Raw genomic sequence first — 18,511 nt, 5'->3', positions numbered from 1 at the left:
TTTGGCTCCAATTTTCATAGATAGAGAAAAGGGAAAAATTGCTGGATTCGAAGAAGCAGTGAGACGAGTAATGCTGAAAACAAACTTTGGAGGGCCTCACAGACGTGTATCTCCTGAATCGTTTTATACAAATTCATGGCCTGAATGTTTCTGTCAGATGAATCCGAAGAAGTCTAGTGATAAATGCCCGCCGGATAATGTTATAGAGATTCTTGACAGCCGATTAGAGAGCGTCAGAGATCCAGATTCAACTCCTCAGACGAATTCCACAGCCACTGGATTAAAACGGTGAGGATCTTAGCCTTTGAAACACTTTTTACCAAAACTTGTTTCAAACAAAAAAAGAGCAGAAGAAGAAGAGAGAGAGATTTCTCGACATTGTTCATACAACAATTCAGGTAGCTCAACATCTGTGTCAAACATTTTTCTTTATGAAGCATATAGATTTGAATCTTCTTCCAAAATTTGTAACAAAATCTAAGAGAACTGATGAAATTCCGCTATAGTTATTTTTTCTAGTGTCACAAACAAAGCTAGAAGAAAATAAAATAACGAGAAAGCCTCCATAGATCAAAGTTTTTAATCAGTTATTTGCCATGTTTAACCAAAACCCATTACATTACAATCAAAAAGAGTGATTGAAAGCCAGAAACACAGCAAAACGCAAAAAGCAAATAACTACGTTTTGGAGCTATATTCAACTGGCGAGACAAAGCTGGGGAATGTAATATTCGATTAAACTTATTAAATCATATAAGAGAAGAAATAAGTAATCAGAGTTCTAAACCCTTTTAAAGGGAATTGAAAAAGCTCTCATTTTCTGCAAAATTCAGACATCCATGAGCTGATGATGATGAATCTTTTGCTTGCTACTTGGTGTTGTGTGTTGGGACACTAAGATAGAACTTAGTGTTCTTGAAGTCATCAAGTAAGGGGTTATATCCGTCCTTTGTTCTCGTCTTTGAAGGTAAACCGAACTCATCCATGAATGCTGATGTATCGAGCTACAACCAAAAAGAGAAGACTGTTACTGAAAAGTTGCAGAAATATCCTCTCTTGTTGTAATGTCTAAAGAGAATCTTGTATTACAGTGAGAGTTCTCCTTTTCCTTCCTTTTTTGGATGGTGTTCCATCCTTTTCCGTCTTCCTCCAACCAGAACAATAATGGTCCATTCGTTCCAATAGCCAGAAATCGGTTGGAAAAAATATATCAGCATCACCCTGCAAGCAAGACCATCCAACATACATATGAATTAAGACAACTATATAAGTAGACAAAGTAGGAGAATTTCAGATATCTCACCTTTGCGTCTAGATAACTACTGTAATCTGAGCTACACCCATCTTTCTGCAAATACAAACATTGTTAAAGATATCATAATCACATTTCAAGGATGTATTCTTCGGGTGAAACTGTTCTCTAGTTTGCTTAAGACAAACTTGATATTAACTAATCTTAATATCCAAACCAAGTTCTTGTTGATTTAAATAATGAGGTACAGCATAAACTTTGGCCATATCTCTATGGCACATACTAGAAAAGGTGTCAGTGCATAGTTAGAAGAAAAATAGAACGGACCTTTGTTGAAACCAGTGGGGCTCTTTCACCAGGAACTTTCACATCGGGCAAGAAGCTAAAGTCCGAAGCAATTAGGGACATCTTTGGCAACTTTGTATGCAAAACCTCTAGCAGTTTCTGGAATTTCAAAAATTAGAACAGAGCAACACAACATCTGTTTTAATATGTGAACACCATTTTTTTCTTACCAAACAACCTGTCGGAAGCCAACTACGTCTAGGTTTGGGGAATAGTTTAGACCAGATTTCCTTTCGTTTTGAAACCGGATCATCTTCATATTCAACAATTTCAATGCAGCGCTTGATCAGTGGATCTTCTAAAGGCTTGTATAGCTCAGAGAGTGCTTCGCTACAGTTTATAAGAGATCGTGATCACTAAAAGTAGAAATAAATTTTCATTTGAACCAAACATGTATTCGTAGTACCTCTCTGGTTTATTCTCAACCAAGACTTCCATCCATGGGGAAATTTGACTTTTGGAATAGACAAGATCATGTGGGAGATTATCTAGCACCTGCAATTGTATAAGTTAGACGTATGATTTCTCTTTAATACAAAATACCTACCTATCAAACGAAACCACAGCTACATAATTACATACCTCAAGCATTATCACCCAGCACGGTTGTTGCTCCACATTCTCTGTTTAAAAATTTACTCTATAAGCACAGATAGATAACTTCATAGTCACTAAACTGAAACTTGTTCGAATAATATGTAGTTGGCTAAATTATGTCGTGATTAATAAGTAGTCTCAAGAAAAATTGGGTATTATTGCTAATTCCAACTCAAGGACAATCTAGTAGCATAACCTCATTTGACTAACGATTTCTCTGACTAGCTTAATCTTCCAAGAATGTTACACTGCAAAATTTGGCAAACAATTCACTAATTTAACATTTGAAACAAAGTACCTAATTCTAGCATAGCTCAGAAGAAAAGAAAAACAATTCCAACATAGCCACAGGAAACAAAAAACCAGAATCTGACTTGTGCTGAACAAAAAGACCTTACTCCATCCAGATAGATCAGATGCATCACGGCACTCAACTCGGAACTTTGATAGATGACTTCCAACTTGTGCAACAGTTTCCTTTTGAATCTTAGCCAGTGAAGGACTGATTTCTACAGAACTGATACACGTTAAAAATAGCATGCAGTTAATATTGTAGCATGTTTCATAACAGTTTACTATGTTGAAGTTCCAGCCAAAAATGATTTTGTACCATTCATGCTAGCTTAAAATGAGAAGAAAGGAAAACTGAGCATACGTACATGTAGCTCATGTTATTGTAGATTCTCTCCGGAGCATTCAACATTATATAGTCCAATACACCCTTAGCACACGTGCCGGATCCACCACCAATTTCATAGATCTAAGCAAACAGTTCAAGTGGGATTGATTAAAAGAAGAATCAGTGTATATGTATACTTCAACTCACAAAGTGGGATGAAAATCTAAACAAAAATTTAATGGCATTCCTTTCTGTCCACCCTTCAACTTTGAGTTCAAACGATTCTAAGTTATAACAGTTTTAAAGGTTAACCATGGTTTCTCTATTTCAAAGTTTCAAAGCATGAACAACTGAACAGGTTAAAGGACTGGGCTATATATCAAAGCCTGAACAACTGAAATTAAACAAAATACCTTTAATGGAACTGAGAGATTTGTGGTACGCAGTATAGCTTCTGCAATCCCATGAGCATACCAAGGCTACAAAAGATATTTGACATCATAAAGTAGGATACTTACAACAAGTGAAAGCTTTTCTAAGAAAACAACAAAGAACCACTCCACGGCATTTCACCTTGAAAAACTCCACGGGAGTAAACCAAGAAATGTCACTCTGCTTGTATACTTTTTCCAAGAGTTTCATATACGCTTTCCTCCCTATGACAGCGAAAATAATCGACTTACTAACATCCCAAGACATATGAATTTTCTGCTAATAGGATAATACAGCCTGAAGAAACAACACTACCCCAATAAAAGACTAAATGCATTTCCTTGTAGCTAACACTTAAGCAAGTGAAGTGAAGTAAAACTTGAACTTTTTTAGCCTACTACCTTCAAGCTGGTTGAACTTAATGCTTCTCTCCAAAACCCCAACAGATTTTGATAGTTGAGAGAAGTAGCCGTGTTTTGGATCATATAATGCTGTGTGTATGAAATCTCGTACCTGTTTCAGTTTACCCAAACATTATATGAAATCTGAGTAAACATAAAGAATCGGATCTGGAATAAACTCTAGGTCCTCTAAACACACACAAAACGGAGACATAAACTCTTAAGAAGGACTCAAAAGAGACAACTCATAGCAAAACAAGTTCTTTGAATTTCGAAAAGTTATGTCTTTTGGATTTGCTTATCATGTACAAATTTCGAGATGTCAACAATAAAGTTGATCAATTTGTCACTGATTCCAGTTAACAAGACCGCCCATTATTCATACTAGTAGGTAGAGCTGAATCAGCAAAAAGTAAGAACAAACTCACGAGTACTGGTTCATCGCCTATGAGCTTCTGAGTAGAGAAGAAAGCTCGACGCGACACAAGGCATGGCAGCTCGAATTGATCGACATTTGCAACAACTCTTCTACTGAAAAACAGCGGTTGAAGCTTCCGTGAAGGGATAACTCGAAAGAGAGCCATGGACTCGCCCTCTCTCTCTATCTCTCTCTCCGTCGCGTTCTCTACGAGATGCAGGAGGATCTCACCGGTTCAGGTGGTTTCACAGAGGTTTAGGGTTTAGTTCCGGTTTAGTTTGAACCGTTCTTAATTCAAAATCCCTGGTTGTCTTCTTCAAATTACGTAAACCAGTTAAAAAACAATATATATTAAATAGAAAGGTTTTACTTAAAAATGTTGTTTGTGAAAATACTGTAACTATAAAAGTTAGTTTTAATTTATATATGATAATATCTTCTTAAAATTCTGTAAGCAGTGAAACATTAATTAAAAAATTTCAAAAAAAAATATACTTAAAAATATTATTTGTAAAAACACCTACAAAAAAATTAACAAAAACAAAAAAAAAAAGCAAGTTCGTCTAACGTTCGCATTTGGCTCCACTTGGCTAATGGTTGACCTCAGCTTCAGGTGAAATCCAACTTTTTTTTATTTGAATGATCAACTATTATGCATGGTGTTCAAAAATAGTTACCTATTTGAGAATCCCATCAACATGTGGTTCACCTTTGTTTGCTTTACGTACTTGAATGTAAATTTCTTCTTATATTTCAAGAACTAAAATTCCGGAATCAGATTTTTCTCTTCGTTTTCTTTTTTAGAAATTGGTCTATCAAAGTTGGAACAGACGATTTATGTTTCTTGATTTTTGTTTCCATTGAATTTTGCGAGTTTTGATGATGAACAGGTTTGACTCAAAAAGCTATAGAGGAAGGAGCTAATCTAATTTATCAGAAATGCCGTGTTTATATACGCAAGATTGGAATTTCACTGGTCTCGTAGGAGCCTTTCTGAATCTCTCCGTGGCTTATCTGCTTCTATGTACATCTCTTTGTATACATCTCTTGTTGAGATTCCTAGGGTTTCTAGGTTTACCTCTTCCAAGATTTCACAACGGACGTTTCTGCGATGCAAACATTATGAGGAAATGCCTGGTGGATTGTGCCTCAGAGAAAATCTCAGCCGTAGACCGATCTATCAAAAGCAAGATCCCTTTTGGTTCGATCACTAGCGACGATGATTCGAACAAGTTTGTCGAGTTGAAGCTGGTGAGAAAGAACAGTGGTGATGTAAGTAACGCTAGAGTTAAAGCTGAAACAGAGGATTCGTCAAGAGAAGAACAAAACGTGATGAACAACAACAAGGAACTTGGTAGGTTTGATCTGATGACCGTTCAGGGTTTGAAAGGCAAGCGTTTTGTTACTCGAAAATCAAGAAACAGTCTTAAAAACCATAGGAGAGGTCGTGTGAATTGTGCAAGTCTTTCATCGATTTCTTCACCAGAAGCTTTTGATGATCCCACCGTAAAATCCCATTTGACGACGAATCCTTATAATGTCTTTCTCACAGCTAAAGATGAGAGATGTTCCAGTGATGACCGCAAAGGTTTTATCTCTCACTGGCCAAAATTGGAAAAAACTGAGTCATTTAATGAACAGGTAAACTCCAATATTTCATCAGCAGAACAATCTTTTTTCAGAAACGCAGAGGAAAACTCTGTTAGGGTTTTGGAAGAATCATTGAAAGAAGAGCGAGCAGCTCGAGCAGCTGTTTGTGTTGAGCTCGACAAAGAGAGAAGCGCTGCAGCATCAGCAGCGGATGAAGCGATGGCGATGATACATAGGCTGCAAGACGAGAAGGCAGCTGTAGAAATGGAAGCGAGGCAGTTCCAGAGAATGGTTGAAGAGAAATCGACTTTTGATGCTGAAGAGATGGTCATACTCAAAGACATTTTGATACGGCGTGAGAGGGAAAAACATTTCTTGGAGAAAGAAGTTGAAGCTTATAGACATCTACTCGTGGAGACAGAGGACGCATTAGAATGTTCTTTAAATACAAGAGATAATAATCTTACAACTGCAAAGACGGTGAAACAGGAACATAGACAACATCAAGACTCTCAAGAGAGAAGAGCTTTGCTCGTTCAAGAACTCGATGGAACGGTTATTGATATGCCTTATAGAGAAGAAGCTGAAAACAGAGATAAAAACAGAGATCTGTATAAATCAGATTCAGAAGTCGCCTACTCACGTGTGCGTGATGTTTATATGGTGAAGGACGAAACAGAGAACATTAGTAATAAGAAGAAGAATCTTGAAGACTCCTCTGTTAGCAAACCTAAAGAATCATCGGAGGAAAACAGTACTATGATTGTCTCGGGTATTGCTAGAAAGCTTCCTCCATTATGTCGTCCACGCAAGAAATCGCTGAGCTCTTCGGGTTCAAGGAGAAAATCAATGTCTGCGGTTGATTACGAGAGGTTAAAGATTGAGAATGAAGTGGAATTGTTGAGAGAAAGATTAAAGGCTGTTCAAGAGGAAAGAGCGGAGCTTACGAGACGAGCATCTTTGCCTTCTTTATCATCAAAGGTTTGAACGAAGTTTTCCAAAACCCTTGTGTGGAAATAAAGTTGTACTGTGAGTTTTTAATTATTTGTCGTGTCTTTTTAGGTTAGGGTTACGTCAGAGAAGCGAGGTAATTGGAGAAGATCTTCGATGGATCTTCACTCTTCTTGAAACTTTTAAACTCTATGTTATGTACGTAGAAGAAACTTCGATAGGATACAAGATAGGTTATCAGTTACGGGTTTACCGTTAACAGAATTGGAGCCATCTGAATCGAGAAAAGCTTGGATCGCAAGTCAACCCTTTGGGAATGAATTAATTTTATGCTTTTAGAAACTTTTTTGCGGTTTTTGTGTATAGAAAATACAAACGTGTACATATGCGCTTGCTTTGTTTTAGTTCTCAATTATTTGATTGTATCGTTAACAATTTGGAGAATACTTACATACATGATACATCTCTTCTAATCAAGTTTAAGCTACTACGTTGAAAAATGCAACTGATAGAACAACATCCAAATAAAACAATTGAAAAATATATTTGTGATATCTTGTTGATGAAATATAGTTTAGAATCGGTGTTAATTAGTCTTAGTGTGTAAACACTCGCCTAACTATATTTTCACCTCTTTTTAGAAAATGAAGCTTTTCTATTGACTGCAAAAAAATATAACAATAACTGTTATTCTAGTATATCCAACGGATTGAGTTTTATTTTGAATGTATGTAAGATCAGGGATGCTAATTTAATGATTGTTGAGATAGTGAATCATTTAGGCTTTGAATCATTCATCATATAAGAATATAACATAAGATACAAATTCAAAAGATGTGGAGAAAATAATAAAATCTTAATTTTTTCTCTGTTGATTATCTTTACTTTTCAAAATGTAAATCAATACTACATATTAGTTAAGAAATTTTTTTCTTTTCTTTTTTGTAAAGAAAGAATGGTAATGCCAGCAGGATTAACATACGGGTAATTTGCAGTCATCATTATTGATATGGCATATAATCTATATTTAATATTTTATGGTTGAATTTGTTGAACAATATAACGAATTGTGCCTAGTCAAATTTTGAATGTCTAAGATAAGTATTTGTGATATTCTACACAAATTGATATCTCAATATCTTAAATTTTCTGTTTTTGAAATTATACGGTTATACACGTACACTTGGTACAAGATATTCAACGTATATAATTATTTATTTCCATATTTTGAAAATTTAAAATCACATGAACGTGTAATTAATACATCTTTTCACATTTTCAGTATACAGTGAATAATAATTTATAAAAATATTATGTGAATTTTCTTAATTGTTTTAAACTTATTTGATAAGTCTGTTTATTCAATTTATAGTCTTTAATATACAATAATTTAAGAAATTCTGAAATGGTATATATTATATATATAAAAAAATGTGTAAGTTTCCTTAGCTGTTTAATTTATTAACTTATTAGATAAAATAAAACCGTTAATTGAATTAATAGTTTTAAAAATTTCCGGTCCACTCGTAAATAACTGATAGAAAAGATTAAATAAATAATAAAAGTATTGTATAAAAATAGAAACAAATTTGGTTTGAATAAACTCATTAAAACTATATTTATCAAAAAAGAAATGTATTAAAATACAAAAAAAAAATTTGGATAATTTTGTGGTCAATCTTCAAGATCTAAAATTTGCATTAAAATAGAAAATTGTTTTCCCCCTTCAAATTTTGATATAATATATCTAATCTTCCTTATATCGTGCATTATTTCTCATATATAGAGCTCAATTCTCTCTCACCCTTTGGTAAATATATAAAAATTTTGACCTATTTTACAGCCACCCCATCTGTTATTTATATCTTTCATCTGGGTTCCTTATGTTTTTCACCTACACACAAATCATTCATACATACACACACATCAATCAACGTACGCGTCTCTTTTTCATTATATTTCCGCTATATGCACTCTCATTTCACCATTAAAGAGAAACCAAAGCTTTCATTTTTATGAACATTCAAGGGTAAAATGGTTAGCAAAGGTGATAACTTTTAAATCTTTCTCTATGAGTCTCTTCTCTATTAGTATTATTATATCATATCTCTTTTCTTTCTTTTTTTTTTTTTTTTTTTTTTTTTTTTTTTTTTTTTTTTTTTTNTTTTGCTGCCTCGCGGGAAACCCCAAAAAAATGGTTTCTTTCTTTGATGTTAATTCGTTTTCCTCTGTTGCTATCTATCGAACAAATCTAATTCGTAGTTTCTTTGGTCATATATTCAATTGATGGCTTCTTGGAAGGTTTGGGGCATTAAATTATCAGTAGAGATGCCTGCAATGTATTTGTTAATATGCCTGTTCCGGAGGGTTTTCTTGGTTTTTGTTCCTCCTACAAATCTCAGGAAAAAATACGTTGCCGGCGCATAAAAAATTCCCCTTTTTTTTTTCTTTCTTGTCAGAGAGAGAGAGAGAGAGATAGAGATTGGGTGAAAGAGATGTGTCTTTGCTTTGATTCCTTAAAGAGTGGTTTGCTTCTGTAGCACAAGTCCTTTTACATTTAATGGCAATCTGTCGTATTCAGTTTTTGTTCTGCATAGAAGAAACAGAAGGAGTAGAAGAATTTATGAAAGGGCTTTACAGCTTTTTCTTTTCTTTTCTCTAAGCTACCCTTTCTTGGACTTTGCAATCTCTTTACTAGTCTAGATATCAAGTTTGTTTTTTTATCATTTGCATGCATCTTTGTGGATAATATTGTAAATTTGAACTCCTGTCATGTGTATCTTTGAGTTTCTGTTTTATGGAAGACGGTTAATTACAACACACAGATGTGCAGAGACTTAAAGTCTCTGCCTTTTGTTTCATTAATAAGCCGGAATAAATGCTGAAGAAGGTTTAGTGGTTGTTAAAGAGAGTAAATGATCTTAAAGTGCTTACCTTTTCTTTTTTCTTTTTGTCTTTTTGGTTGTGGTAGGAATGGCATCAAGCTCTTGTCTTAAGCAAGGGTCAGTGCCAATGAACAATGTTTGTGTTACCCCTGAAGCAACGTATGAGGCTGTGGTTGCAGACCCTAGGCTTTTCATGTCTTCCTTGGAAAGGCTGCACTCTCTCTTGGGTACTAAATTCATGTAAGCTTCTTTTCTCCCATATCATTTCTTACTCAATTATTAGATTTAAGTTCAGAGGTTATCTGTTGGCTGGCTCTGATAGAAATTTGTGTTTAGAAAGTCTCCATCTTTGAGGTTTAAGCTCTTGGGTTGATGATGATTCATGCTTTGTGTTTTCACCTTGAACTATAAAAGTTTCATGTTCTACCACTTACCATTGCATCATGAGTCTCTTTTATGTACATGTGTGTATTTAGTCTAATTTACAGTAGCGTATTATTCTTTTGTGTTTCACGCAATGTTCCTTTTGCTTCTTGGGTAGTGTATTGTATCTTGTACATGAGATTGTTTGATGCTTGGATATGGGTGCAATGCTTCATATATAGCTTATAGCTATAACCATTCTACATATTGCATTTGTGATTGTAGGGTTCCGATCATAGGAGGGAGAGATTTGGACTTGCACAAGCTTTTTGTTGAGGTAACCTCTCGTGGTGGAATCAATAAGGTATGTCCTCTCAATGATAATATTGATTCCATGCTATGTGCATTATCTGTTTTCTAAGTCTCATAAATTTGCTATTGTTTGAAATCTATAGTGACCTTTTGTTCTTGGATCATTTTCCTTCTTTGAACTGTAGATACTTAATGAAAGGAGGTGGAAAGAAGTAACTGCTACTTTTGTCTTTCCTCCAACAGCAACAAACGCATCCTATGTCCTGCGCAAATACTACTTCTCGCTGCTTAACAATTATGAGCAAATCTATTACTTCAGAACTAATGGCCAGGTTCCTCCAGGTTTGTTGCACATTAAAACCTTTTTACTATTTCACCAGAACTTCAGATATCTTTCAGTTTGTTCTCTGTTTTGTAATACACATATCTTCTCTAGACTCTATGCAGACCCCATCTGCTAGACCAGGACTTATGCAGGGAGCCATTAGACCTGCACATGAACTCCCAGGTCTAAACTTTACCCCACAGCCGAGGATCAATCCTGGAGAATTCTTCGGAGGTCTCAACTTTTTCTCTTTCTAGAAAATGTTCCAACTGAGATACTGTGACTTAAATCTGAGTAAAACCCTTAGAATCTTTGTGTTGTTATTGTTTTAGGACCTGTTGCTGGATCAGATGTGGTTGGAGTGATCGATGGAAAATTTGAAAATGGTTACCTTGTAACTGTAACAATGGGATCAGAGCAGCTTAAAGGAGTTCTGTATCAGCTAATTCCTCAGAACACAGGTGCTCATCAAACTCCGCAACAGAGCCATGGTGTACTCCCCAACACTTGGAACAGTTCTGCCAATCCTCTGGGTGTTACCGGAGGAGTAGCAAAACGCCGTAGGAGAAGAAAGATATCAGAGATTAAAAGACGTGATCCTGCTCATCCAAAACCCAACAGAAGTGGGTATAACTTCTTTTTCGCCGAGCAGCACGCGAGGCTGAAACCACTTCATCCCGGTAAGGATAGGGATATCAGCAGGATGATTGGTGAACTATGGAACAAGCTGCATGAAGATGAGAAATCGGTATTTACTTCAATATTTTGTGTTGTTATCAAAGTCTTTGTTAGGTTTGTTGTCTCATGATCTGTTTGATTTTCTCTTATTTTTAGATTTACCAAGGGAAGGCAATGGAGGACAAAGAGAGATACCGAAGTGAAATGGAAGTTTACAATGAGAAGCAAAAGACTGAACAGCCCATAAGCAACGCTATTCCGCTGCAACAGAGACCTCCAGAGCAAAACGTAGACTTAGCTGAAGCTGATCTTCCAATAGACGAAGCCGAAGAAGATGATGAAGAAGGTGACTCAAGCGGTTTCTCAGGTGAAAGCGAGCCACATGATTATGATCAGAGCGGAGATACTGATCCTGAATTGGAAGAGTCATCAATGAACCCCTCAGTTCTAAACCCAAACCCTAACCCGTCCGAGATGGTTGTTGCACCTAACGAGAAAAGTGGCGATGTTGTGATGGAAACATCTCCAATGAAGAAAGCCGATGAGCCTACCGTGCCGGTGACAGCTGAGCAGAACTGAAGATAGGGATTCAGATACCTTACTTGTGGCAGAAGACAATGTCTTTTGGTCTTAGTACTATGGTTTTTTTTCTTTTCTTTTTCTTTATATTTTTCTACAGAAACTACGCAAGGGTTTATGAGAAAACATTTTCCTGGTCTTTTGAAATTTGCTTTGAAGGATTTTTTTTGTTTTGTTTAAAGAGTTTATTTTGCATCAAAGAGTTACAGTAAAACCTCTATAAATTAATAATGTTGGGACTAAGACATTTTATTAATTTATAGTGATATTAATTTATAATTATTATTTTATAGTATAAATTAATAATTATTAATTTATAGATATATTTTTAATTGTTTATTTTTTAAAAAATTATGAATTGGAACAACTATAGCAAAATAAGATTAAACTTTCGGATGTTATAAATTTTATGGTTTAGGAATTGAACTTGTAATATTTAGAAAGCACTATTTACAATAAATTACAAATATTATAGACAAATTGACTTATACACATGAGACACATAAATTCAAATCTATGAATAATAATATCAATTCTCCTATTTTAATAATCTGTCAAATTATCAAATTGTAAATGATGCATATCTAAAAATTAAAACTTTAAATTTAATTATTTGTATGACATGTTATAAAATATTTTAGAGATATCATTATAGGTTGAAAATACAACATTACAATTGTTCTATAGAATTGAGCTTTAGGAGAAACATACTCTATTATATCAGTATATATATATATATATATAAATTTACATAATTATTAATTTATGATATTATTGGGACCATATTTTATAAGGAGATTTCGAAAAAATTATTATCTTATTATCTTATCGAATATTGTTAATTTTTACATTGGCCCGATTTGGGACCAGCAAAATTTATTAATTTATAGTGTTTATTAATTTATAGAGTATTAATTTATAAAGGTTTTACTGTATATTATTCATTAGTATAGATTAAAAATCTGAAGGGGCCGAACAAAATTGGGCTTGAAAAGCAAATGGGCCGAATGAAGTAAACCCAGTAATATGATTTTGAATGGGGAGGAGGGAGATAGACTTTAATCAAGACTCTGATTGATTTGGTTTGTTTTATACTGTATAAAAACGAACCCTAAGGTTTTCCGAAGTTGGTCCGTCGCCGTCTGAAAAAAACTCAAGCAGCTCTTTCAGCTTTTCCAATTAAAGGGAACAAAGCTTTGTTTTTTGCCGCAGTCGAAAGCATCTCTTTGCAAGTCTGTAAGCTGAAGATGAGGGGCTCCAACAACGGCGGCACAATGGGCGGACGAGCGGCCGGAACCGGCGGAGGTGGACCGTCGGCTCCAGTTGACAAAGAAGTTGACTACGCTCAGTACTTTTGCACTTACTCCTTCCTCTACCACCAGAAAGATATGCTCTCCGACCGTGTCCGTATGGATGCTTACTTCAATGCTGTTTTCCAGAACAAACATCACTTTGAGGGCAAGGTATAATAATAAAGTTCATATCTTTCTTTTGAGCTGTGTTAGATATACTTGGCCAGTTTTGATATGTCTGTATTCGGTGATTTTGGTCTTACGAATATGTATTGCTAAGTTATATAACCCATTGGTCTCTGTTTATCTTGTTGTATTAATATTTGGCTAATTTTGTCTTTGTAATGTTGATGAAGACTGTCTTAGACGTGGGCACCGGAAGTGGAATACTTGCTATTTGGTCAGCTCAAGCTGGTGCTAGGAAGGTTTATGCAGTTGAAGCTACTAAAATGGCTGATCATGCTCGTGCCCTTGTCAAAGCCAATAACCTTGACCATATTGTTGAAGTCATTGAAGGCTCAGTCGAGGATATTTCATTGCCAGAGAGGGGTATTATTCTGTTTTAACATCTTTTCTCTTTCACTGCAAACAAAAAAGATTTTAGAGTATCATTCTTATTTTCAAGTAGAAAGAGTAAGGAGATAATATTGTTTTGAATGAGCCTATTGTTGTTTGATATTCAGAAGCCTAAGAATATGGCGTTGTATCAGTATTGGGTATTAGAAACTATGGATTGACAAATTATTGAGTATAGGCTGAGAGTCTTAGACACAAACATGTTTCTTCTGATAATTTGTACTCTACTTGACATTGCGCTAAATATTTACATATTCAATTTAATGAGCAGTTGATGTGATTATCTCGGAGTGGATGGGATACTTCCTTCTGCGGGAGTCCATGTTTGATTCTGTGATTAGTGCTCGTGACCGATGGTTAAAGCCGACTGGTGTCATGTAAGTGGTTTTTCTGTTATTTTCTTTCTATTCTTTCCTGACCATTAAAATTAATGATGCTTGATTATTACTTATGAGCCTATGGCACTTGAGAGCTTGCTGTTGTCTGGTTATATCGTCAAACATCAGTTATAGAACTTCTAATGAAATTTCATGCATAAGTTGTGAGGTCATGTGGCACATGTTGCTAATATTGAAAACAATTTTGTAAAAGATATGGTTGATTGTTGGTACTTTGTGTGTCTAAGCGTAACAAATAGTATGCTTGAAATCCAATAGGTACCCTAGTCATGCTCGCATGTGGCTTGCGCCTATCAAATCCAATATGGCAGATCGGAAGAGGAATGATTTTGATGGGGCAATGGCGGACTGGCATAACTTTTCTGATGAGATCAAAAGTTACTATGGGGTTGATATGGAAGTTCTAACAAAACCATTTGCTGAAGAGCAAGAAAAGTATTACATACAGGTGATTTTAGCAATTAAATTCCCCTTGAAATAAGTTCCTTATAAAACCTTTTGCTCTGTCATTTCATGGAAACTCATAAAATTTGTCTTTTGTGTACACAGACGGCTATGTGGAATGACTTGAATCCACAACAAATCATAGGCACCCCTACAATTGTCAAAGAGATGGATTGTTTGACTGCCTCTGTCAGTGAAATTGAGGAAGTCAGATCAAGTGTATCGTCAGTCATCAATGTGGAGCACACAAGGCTATGTGGTTTTGGTGGATGGTTCGATGTTCAGTTCTTGGTTAGTTTGGACAGACTACAGATTATGGTGTTTTTGCATCATATATTGTGTGTTTTGAAGAAACTCTTTATATACTTACTCGTTACTTGTTTGTTTTTTGTAACCAGGGGAGAAAAGAAGACCCTGCACAGCAAGAAATCGAGTTGACCACAGCTCCGAGTGAGCAGCACTGCACGCATTGGGGTCAACAGGTACGTACTTGCCAATCCGTGTGATGATTTTTTAAGGCTTTGGATTTTGTTGTCAGACGCTAATATGTCTGTGTTATGATGATCTGATACTGGCAGGTATTCATTATGTCGAATCCTATAAATGTTGAGGAAGGTGATAACCTGAATCTTGGTTTGGTAATGAGCCGGTCAAAGGAAAATCACAGACTAATGGAGGTTGAGCTTAATTGTGAAATAAAAGAGTCATCTGGCAAACCCAAAGAATCTTTCAAGAAGACTTACTTCATAGAGTGATTTTTTTAAATACAAGAAGCTTTGCTTGGGGCTTGCTGGTTCTCTTGTATCCCATAGCATGAACCCAAAAACTGTAATGTTTTATTGCTTCTAACGTTTTTCCCCTTGTAAAAGAGATTTTGTTGTAACAATTTTCAATAGTTTATTTTTATATTGGTTTTGATTTGATATCATGTCTTATATATTTGGGTCATATATCATATGGGTATTTCACTAAACATCCTAAAATTTGTGTCCTACTTATTATTATACAACTTAATTTAATATTGTTAAGAATATTTTATTTTTCTTCTTTTGGAACATATTTGTTAAGTGTCTTAACAAAAACAAAAACAAAAAGTGATTTGAGAACCTATAGACTATCCCTCTATGTCTTCGCCCCTCTTTCGGAGCGATTTTATTGTTTCACATAACTTTCTCTCGTTCGTCGACTCTCTGTCTCTTCCTCCTTTTTGACGGCGGCCACTGATAACATCTCTATCTTTCTCCTTCTCCCGTATAAACCAATTTGATTAGGCTAAGATTAGATCCCAATTTTTCGAGCGTCGATTCTTCTCATGTGAATATTCTCCTAAGCAGTAACACTTATTGGGTTCTTCTTCTTCTTCTGGGCTTTTGATGGTAAATTCTCTAAATTCTGCTTTTTGATTTGATACGATTGTTTTGAGTAGTAGTAATAAGATATGAGTTTTTCTATGCCTTGAGGACTTTGGATTCTGGATCTTTGATTACTAGTCGTTCCAAAGTTAGATATAACTCTTAGTGGGTACTTCTTAGAATCCTGTAAATTTTGATGGCTAATTCTTAGTTCGTGAAAAGTCTTAATTTTTATGAGTGGTTTATCTTCAAAACCATTGAAGTTGAAATGGGCAGGTTCTGATTTTGAATCTGGTGCCTACCTTTTTTTAGTTATCCCATATGTGCCCTTGATGAAAGTGGATTAGTTTCTTTCCTGTGTTGTCTTTTTCTGTGTATTGGTGATGTTTCCAATGTTTTATCTATTGTTCTGCACTTCATTGCTTCATTTGTATTTTACCCCACTTGTATTTGGTTTTGTAAATGAAGTAACAAAGTTTGATCACTCACTCTCCTTTTCCTGGCTTTGTACTTCATTTCAGTAACTGATGGGGAAGAAAGCGAAGAAGAAGGCCCGAGCTCCAACAAAGGAGATTCAAACCACCACATTTTCCAAGGAGGTCTCTGAAGAGCCGCCTAGTCAAGCCGGGGAAATAGCTGAGGTTGATGTTAGAGCAGTTAAGGAGACCCAAGCTTGTGTGCATTTCGACAAGGGTCTCAATTTGGATAAAGTGATTGATAAGATCAAGTCTTCCCGGCAGATTAAGTGTGACCAATGCAAGGAAGGGGTCTATGGTAAGAGAGGAACTAAAGCAAAGGGAAATAAGGGGAAAAAAGAATTTTCTTCTTCGGACAAAAAAGCTATTTGGCTTTGTTTGGAATGTGGCTGTTATGTGTGTGGGGGTGTTGGTTTACCAACTGGACCTCAGAGTCATGTTGTGAGACATATCAGATTGACGCGTCACCGGTTGGTGCTTCAATGGGAAAATCCCCAGTTAAGATGGTGTTTCCCATGCCATTCGCTTCTCCCTGTTGAAAAAGAAGAGAATGGTGAGAAGAAAGACGTGCTGTCAGAGGTTATTGAATTGATTAAAGGAAGATCTTTAAACAACTTAGCTTCATCTGATATCGAAGACCAGTGCTCAGGAAGTGGCAGCATCACTAGTGATATCAAGTTAGAAGTTGCTGTGACCAGTGGTATAGAAGCAAGAGATGGTTATGTTGTGCGAGGTTTAGTTAACCTTGGGAACACATGTTTCTTTAATTCGATAATGCAGAATCTTCTTTCTTTGGATCAATTACGCGATCACTTCTTGAAGGAGGATGGATCTGTGGTCGGTGGGCCTCTTGCATCTTCCCTGAAGAAATTATTCGCTGAAACGAAACCTGAGGCAGGCTTGAAGAGTGCGATCAATCCTAGAGCCTTTTTTGGGTCTTTCTGTTCTAAGGCACCCCAGTTTAGGGGATATGACCAGCATGATAGCCACGAGTTGCTACGCTGTTTACTAGATTCGTTGGGCACCGAAGAGTCAGCCTTGAGAAAGAAGCGTGGTGATTCTGATAATTATCAGAAATCTACTCTCATAGATTCTGTATTTGGGGGAGAAACTTCAAGCATTGTTTCTTGTATGGAGTGCGGGCATTCCTCAAAAGTTTATGAGCCATTTTTGGATCTCTCCTTACCCGTACCGTTCAAGAAAACTCCTCCGAAAAAGCCGCAAACTGTTTCTCGAGCAAAAAAAGCTAAGCTTCCACCAAAAAGAGTCCCCAAGAATGTGTCAAAGGTCAGTAAGGTTTCAAAAGTTCCCCCAAGTAAGACTCTTTCGGAACTGAATTCTCCTGGAAAAGCTTTGGTTGTCGTAGCTGATTCGGATACATCCTGTTCTACTTTTGCACCCCTTGAAAATGGTCCTGTTTTAGAGACTACTTCAGTTATAACTCTTGACAGTAAACAGGCCTCAGAAAGTGCAACACAAACTGAAACTGGTTTCGATAGCTTCTGGTTGGATATTATTGGACCAGAAACTTCTGGAGATGAGATGAATATGGATATGCAAAAAGATGGTATTGAAAATGTCTCAACAACTGAGGCTAATCAAATTGTACCAGGTCCAAATATTCCGGCCAGTACCTCAGTTTCATCAAGTGATCAGACTTTGGAAGGTAACGCAGAGAGGCAGATGCTAGATGAAAAGGCGGAAGCCATTTTAGATGAAAAAGATGTACAAGCTACGCAGTCTGATGAATGCCCAGCTACAAGTGATATTTTTGCTGAAATCAATCAAGCTAGTTGCATCGGTGGTGATCCTGGTATAGGGGAAAGTTCTTCCTCGGTGAATCCTTGGGACGAGGAAGAGCTTCCTTTGATGGTTGCAGACTCACAGATTCTGTACATGCCATACAAAGAAATATCCTGTGATGATAAGACGGTACCGGAAAGTGAATGTGAGGCTTCATCTTCATTTGTTACTGGTGATCATGAACCACAAAATAGTGATTTTGTTGATTTTGGTGGTTTATTTGATGAGCCTGAGATGACCGAAGGACCTGTTTTTGGACCTCCTTCCAAGGCTGAAGCTTCAGGAGTTGGTTTTATGGTGTTCAGCAGCGAGTCTGATCCTGAAGAAATCGATGACTCGGATTCACCGGTGTCTGTTGAGAGGTGTTTGGCTCATTTCACAAAGCCTGAGATTTTGTCGGATGACAATGCTTGGCACTGCGAG

The 18,511-nt window shown here is 36.1% G+C and overlaps 6 protein-coding genes across 6 annotated transcripts in view; 5 read left to right on the top strand and 1 right to left on the bottom strand.

Moving 5' to 3' along the window:
• The window catches only part of LOC104739016 (uncharacterized protein At1g04910-like), a 4,225-nt gene extending 3,712 nt beyond the window's left edge, over window positions 1-513 (top strand). The window contains exon 10 of the mRNA XM_019236269.1: window positions 21-513. Coding sequence (XP_019091814.1) covers window positions 21-292 — 272 coding nt within the window. The 3' untranslated portion in view covers window positions 293-513. The remainder of the gene's footprint in view (window positions 1-20) is intronic.
• On the bottom strand, window positions 567-4,303 carry LOC104739017. The gene is made up of 13 exons (XM_010459248.2): window positions 4,075-4,303; window positions 3,647-3,758; window positions 3,387-3,469; window positions 3,227-3,292; window positions 2,854-2,954; window positions 2,593-2,711; window positions 2,180-2,220; window positions 2,004-2,092; window positions 1,768-1,927; window positions 1,580-1,696; window positions 1,304-1,348; window positions 1,090-1,221; window positions 567-1,004 (listed from the first exon to the last, which is right to left on the bottom strand). The coding sequence occupies exons 1-13, from the start codon at window positions 4,228-4,230 to the stop codon at window positions 870-872; spliced, it is 1,356 nt and encodes a 451-aa protein (XP_010457550.1). The 5' UTR covers window positions 4,231-4,303; the 3' UTR covers window positions 567-869.
• Window positions 4,837-6,901, top strand: LOC104739015. The gene is made up of 2 exons (XM_010459246.2): window positions 4,837-6,635; window positions 6,717-6,901. The coding sequence occupies exons 1-2, from the start codon at window positions 5,004-5,006 to the stop codon at window positions 6,780-6,782; spliced, it is 1,698 nt and encodes a 565-aa protein (XP_010457548.1). The 5' UTR covers window positions 4,837-5,003; the 3' UTR covers window positions 6,783-6,901.
• On the top strand, window positions 8,514-11,900 carry LOC104739014 (high mobility group B protein 15-like). Its single transcript, XM_010459245.1, has 7 exons — window positions 8,514-8,652; window positions 9,577-9,730; window positions 10,139-10,217; window positions 10,351-10,507; window positions 10,602-10,724; window positions 10,823-11,238; window positions 11,325-11,900. The coding sequence occupies exons 1-7, from the start codon at window positions 8,640-8,642 to the stop codon at window positions 11,745-11,747; spliced, it is 1,365 nt and encodes a 454-aa protein (XP_010457547.1). The 5' UTR covers window positions 8,514-8,639; the 3' UTR covers window positions 11,748-11,900.
• LOC104739013 (protein arginine N-methyltransferase PRMT10) lies at window positions 12,839-15,385 on the top strand. The gene is made up of 7 exons (XM_010459244.2): window positions 12,839-13,210; window positions 13,396-13,588; window positions 13,887-13,992; window positions 14,272-14,461; window positions 14,563-14,748; window positions 14,856-14,939; window positions 15,036-15,385. The coding sequence occupies exons 1-7, from the start codon at window positions 12,995-12,997 to the stop codon at window positions 15,210-15,212; spliced, it is 1,152 nt and encodes a 383-aa protein (XP_010457546.1). The 5' UTR covers window positions 12,839-12,994; the 3' UTR covers window positions 15,213-15,385.
• The window catches only part of LOC104739012 (ubiquitin carboxyl-terminal hydrolase 2-like), a 5,632-nt gene continuing 2,670 nt past the window's right edge, over window positions 15,550-18,511 (top strand). Inside the window, exons 1-2 of the mRNA XM_019236311.1 lie at window positions 15,550-15,833; window positions 16,331-18,368. Coding sequence (XP_019091856.1) covers window positions 16,337-18,368 — 2,032 coding nt within the window. The 5' untranslated portion in view covers window positions 15,550-15,833; window positions 16,331-16,336. The remainder of the gene's footprint in view (window positions 15,834-16,330; window positions 18,369-18,511) is intronic.

This window comes from Camelina sativa, chromosome 14 (assembly GCF_000633955.1).
Source record: "Camelina sativa cultivar DH55 chromosome 14, Cs, whole genome shotgun sequence".
Taxonomy (NCBI): Eukaryota; Viridiplantae; Streptophyta; class Magnoliopsida; order Brassicales; family Brassicaceae; genus Camelina; species Camelina sativa.
The sequence above is the reverse complement of the archived record's forward strand: the minus strand, read 5'-3'. Positions and strand labels throughout refer to the sequence as shown.

Bases quoted from the DNA above. Each gene is read 5' to 3' on its own strand.
- LOC104739015 (XM_010459246.2), top strand. From the start codon at position 5,004: ATGCCGTGTTTATATACGCAAGATTGGAATTTCACTGGTCTCGTAGGA. The intron at 6,636-6,716 runs GTTTGAACGAAG...GTGTCTTTTTAG, and splicing joins TGCCTTCTTTATCATCAAAG to GTTAGGGTTACGTCAGAGAA.
- LOC104739013 (XM_010459244.2), top strand. From the start codon at position 12,995: ATGAGGGGCTCCAACAACGGCGGCACAATGGGCGGACGAGCGGCCGGA. The intron at 13,211-13,395 runs GTATAATAATAA...ATGTTGATGAAG, and splicing joins AACATCACTTTGAGGGCAAG to ACTGTCTTAGACGTGGGCAC. The intron at 14,940-15,035 runs GTACGTACTTGC...TGATACTGGCAG, and splicing joins GCACGCATTGGGGTCAACAG to GTATTCATTATGTCGAATCC.
- LOC104739014 (XM_010459245.1), top strand. The intron at 10,508-10,601 runs GTTTGTTGCACA...TATCTTCTCTAG, and splicing joins TAATGGCCAGGTTCCTCCAG to ACTCTATGCAGACCCCATCT. The intron at 11,239-11,324 runs GTATTTACTTCA...TCTTATTTTTAG, and splicing joins TGCATGAAGATGAGAAATCG to ATTTACCAAGGGAAGGCAAT.
- LOC104739017 (XM_010459248.2), bottom strand. From the start codon at position 4,230: ATGGCTCTCTTTCGAGTTATCCCTTCACGGAAGCTTCAACCGCTGTTT. The intron at 2,221-2,592 runs GTAAGGTCTTTT...ATTTTTAAACAG, and splicing joins ATCTGATCTATCTGGATGGA to AGAATGTGGAGCAACAACCG. The intron at 1,005-1,089 runs GTAATACAAGAT...TTTTGGTTGTAG, and splicing joins GGAAAAGGAGAACTCTCACT to CTCGATACATCAGCATTCAT.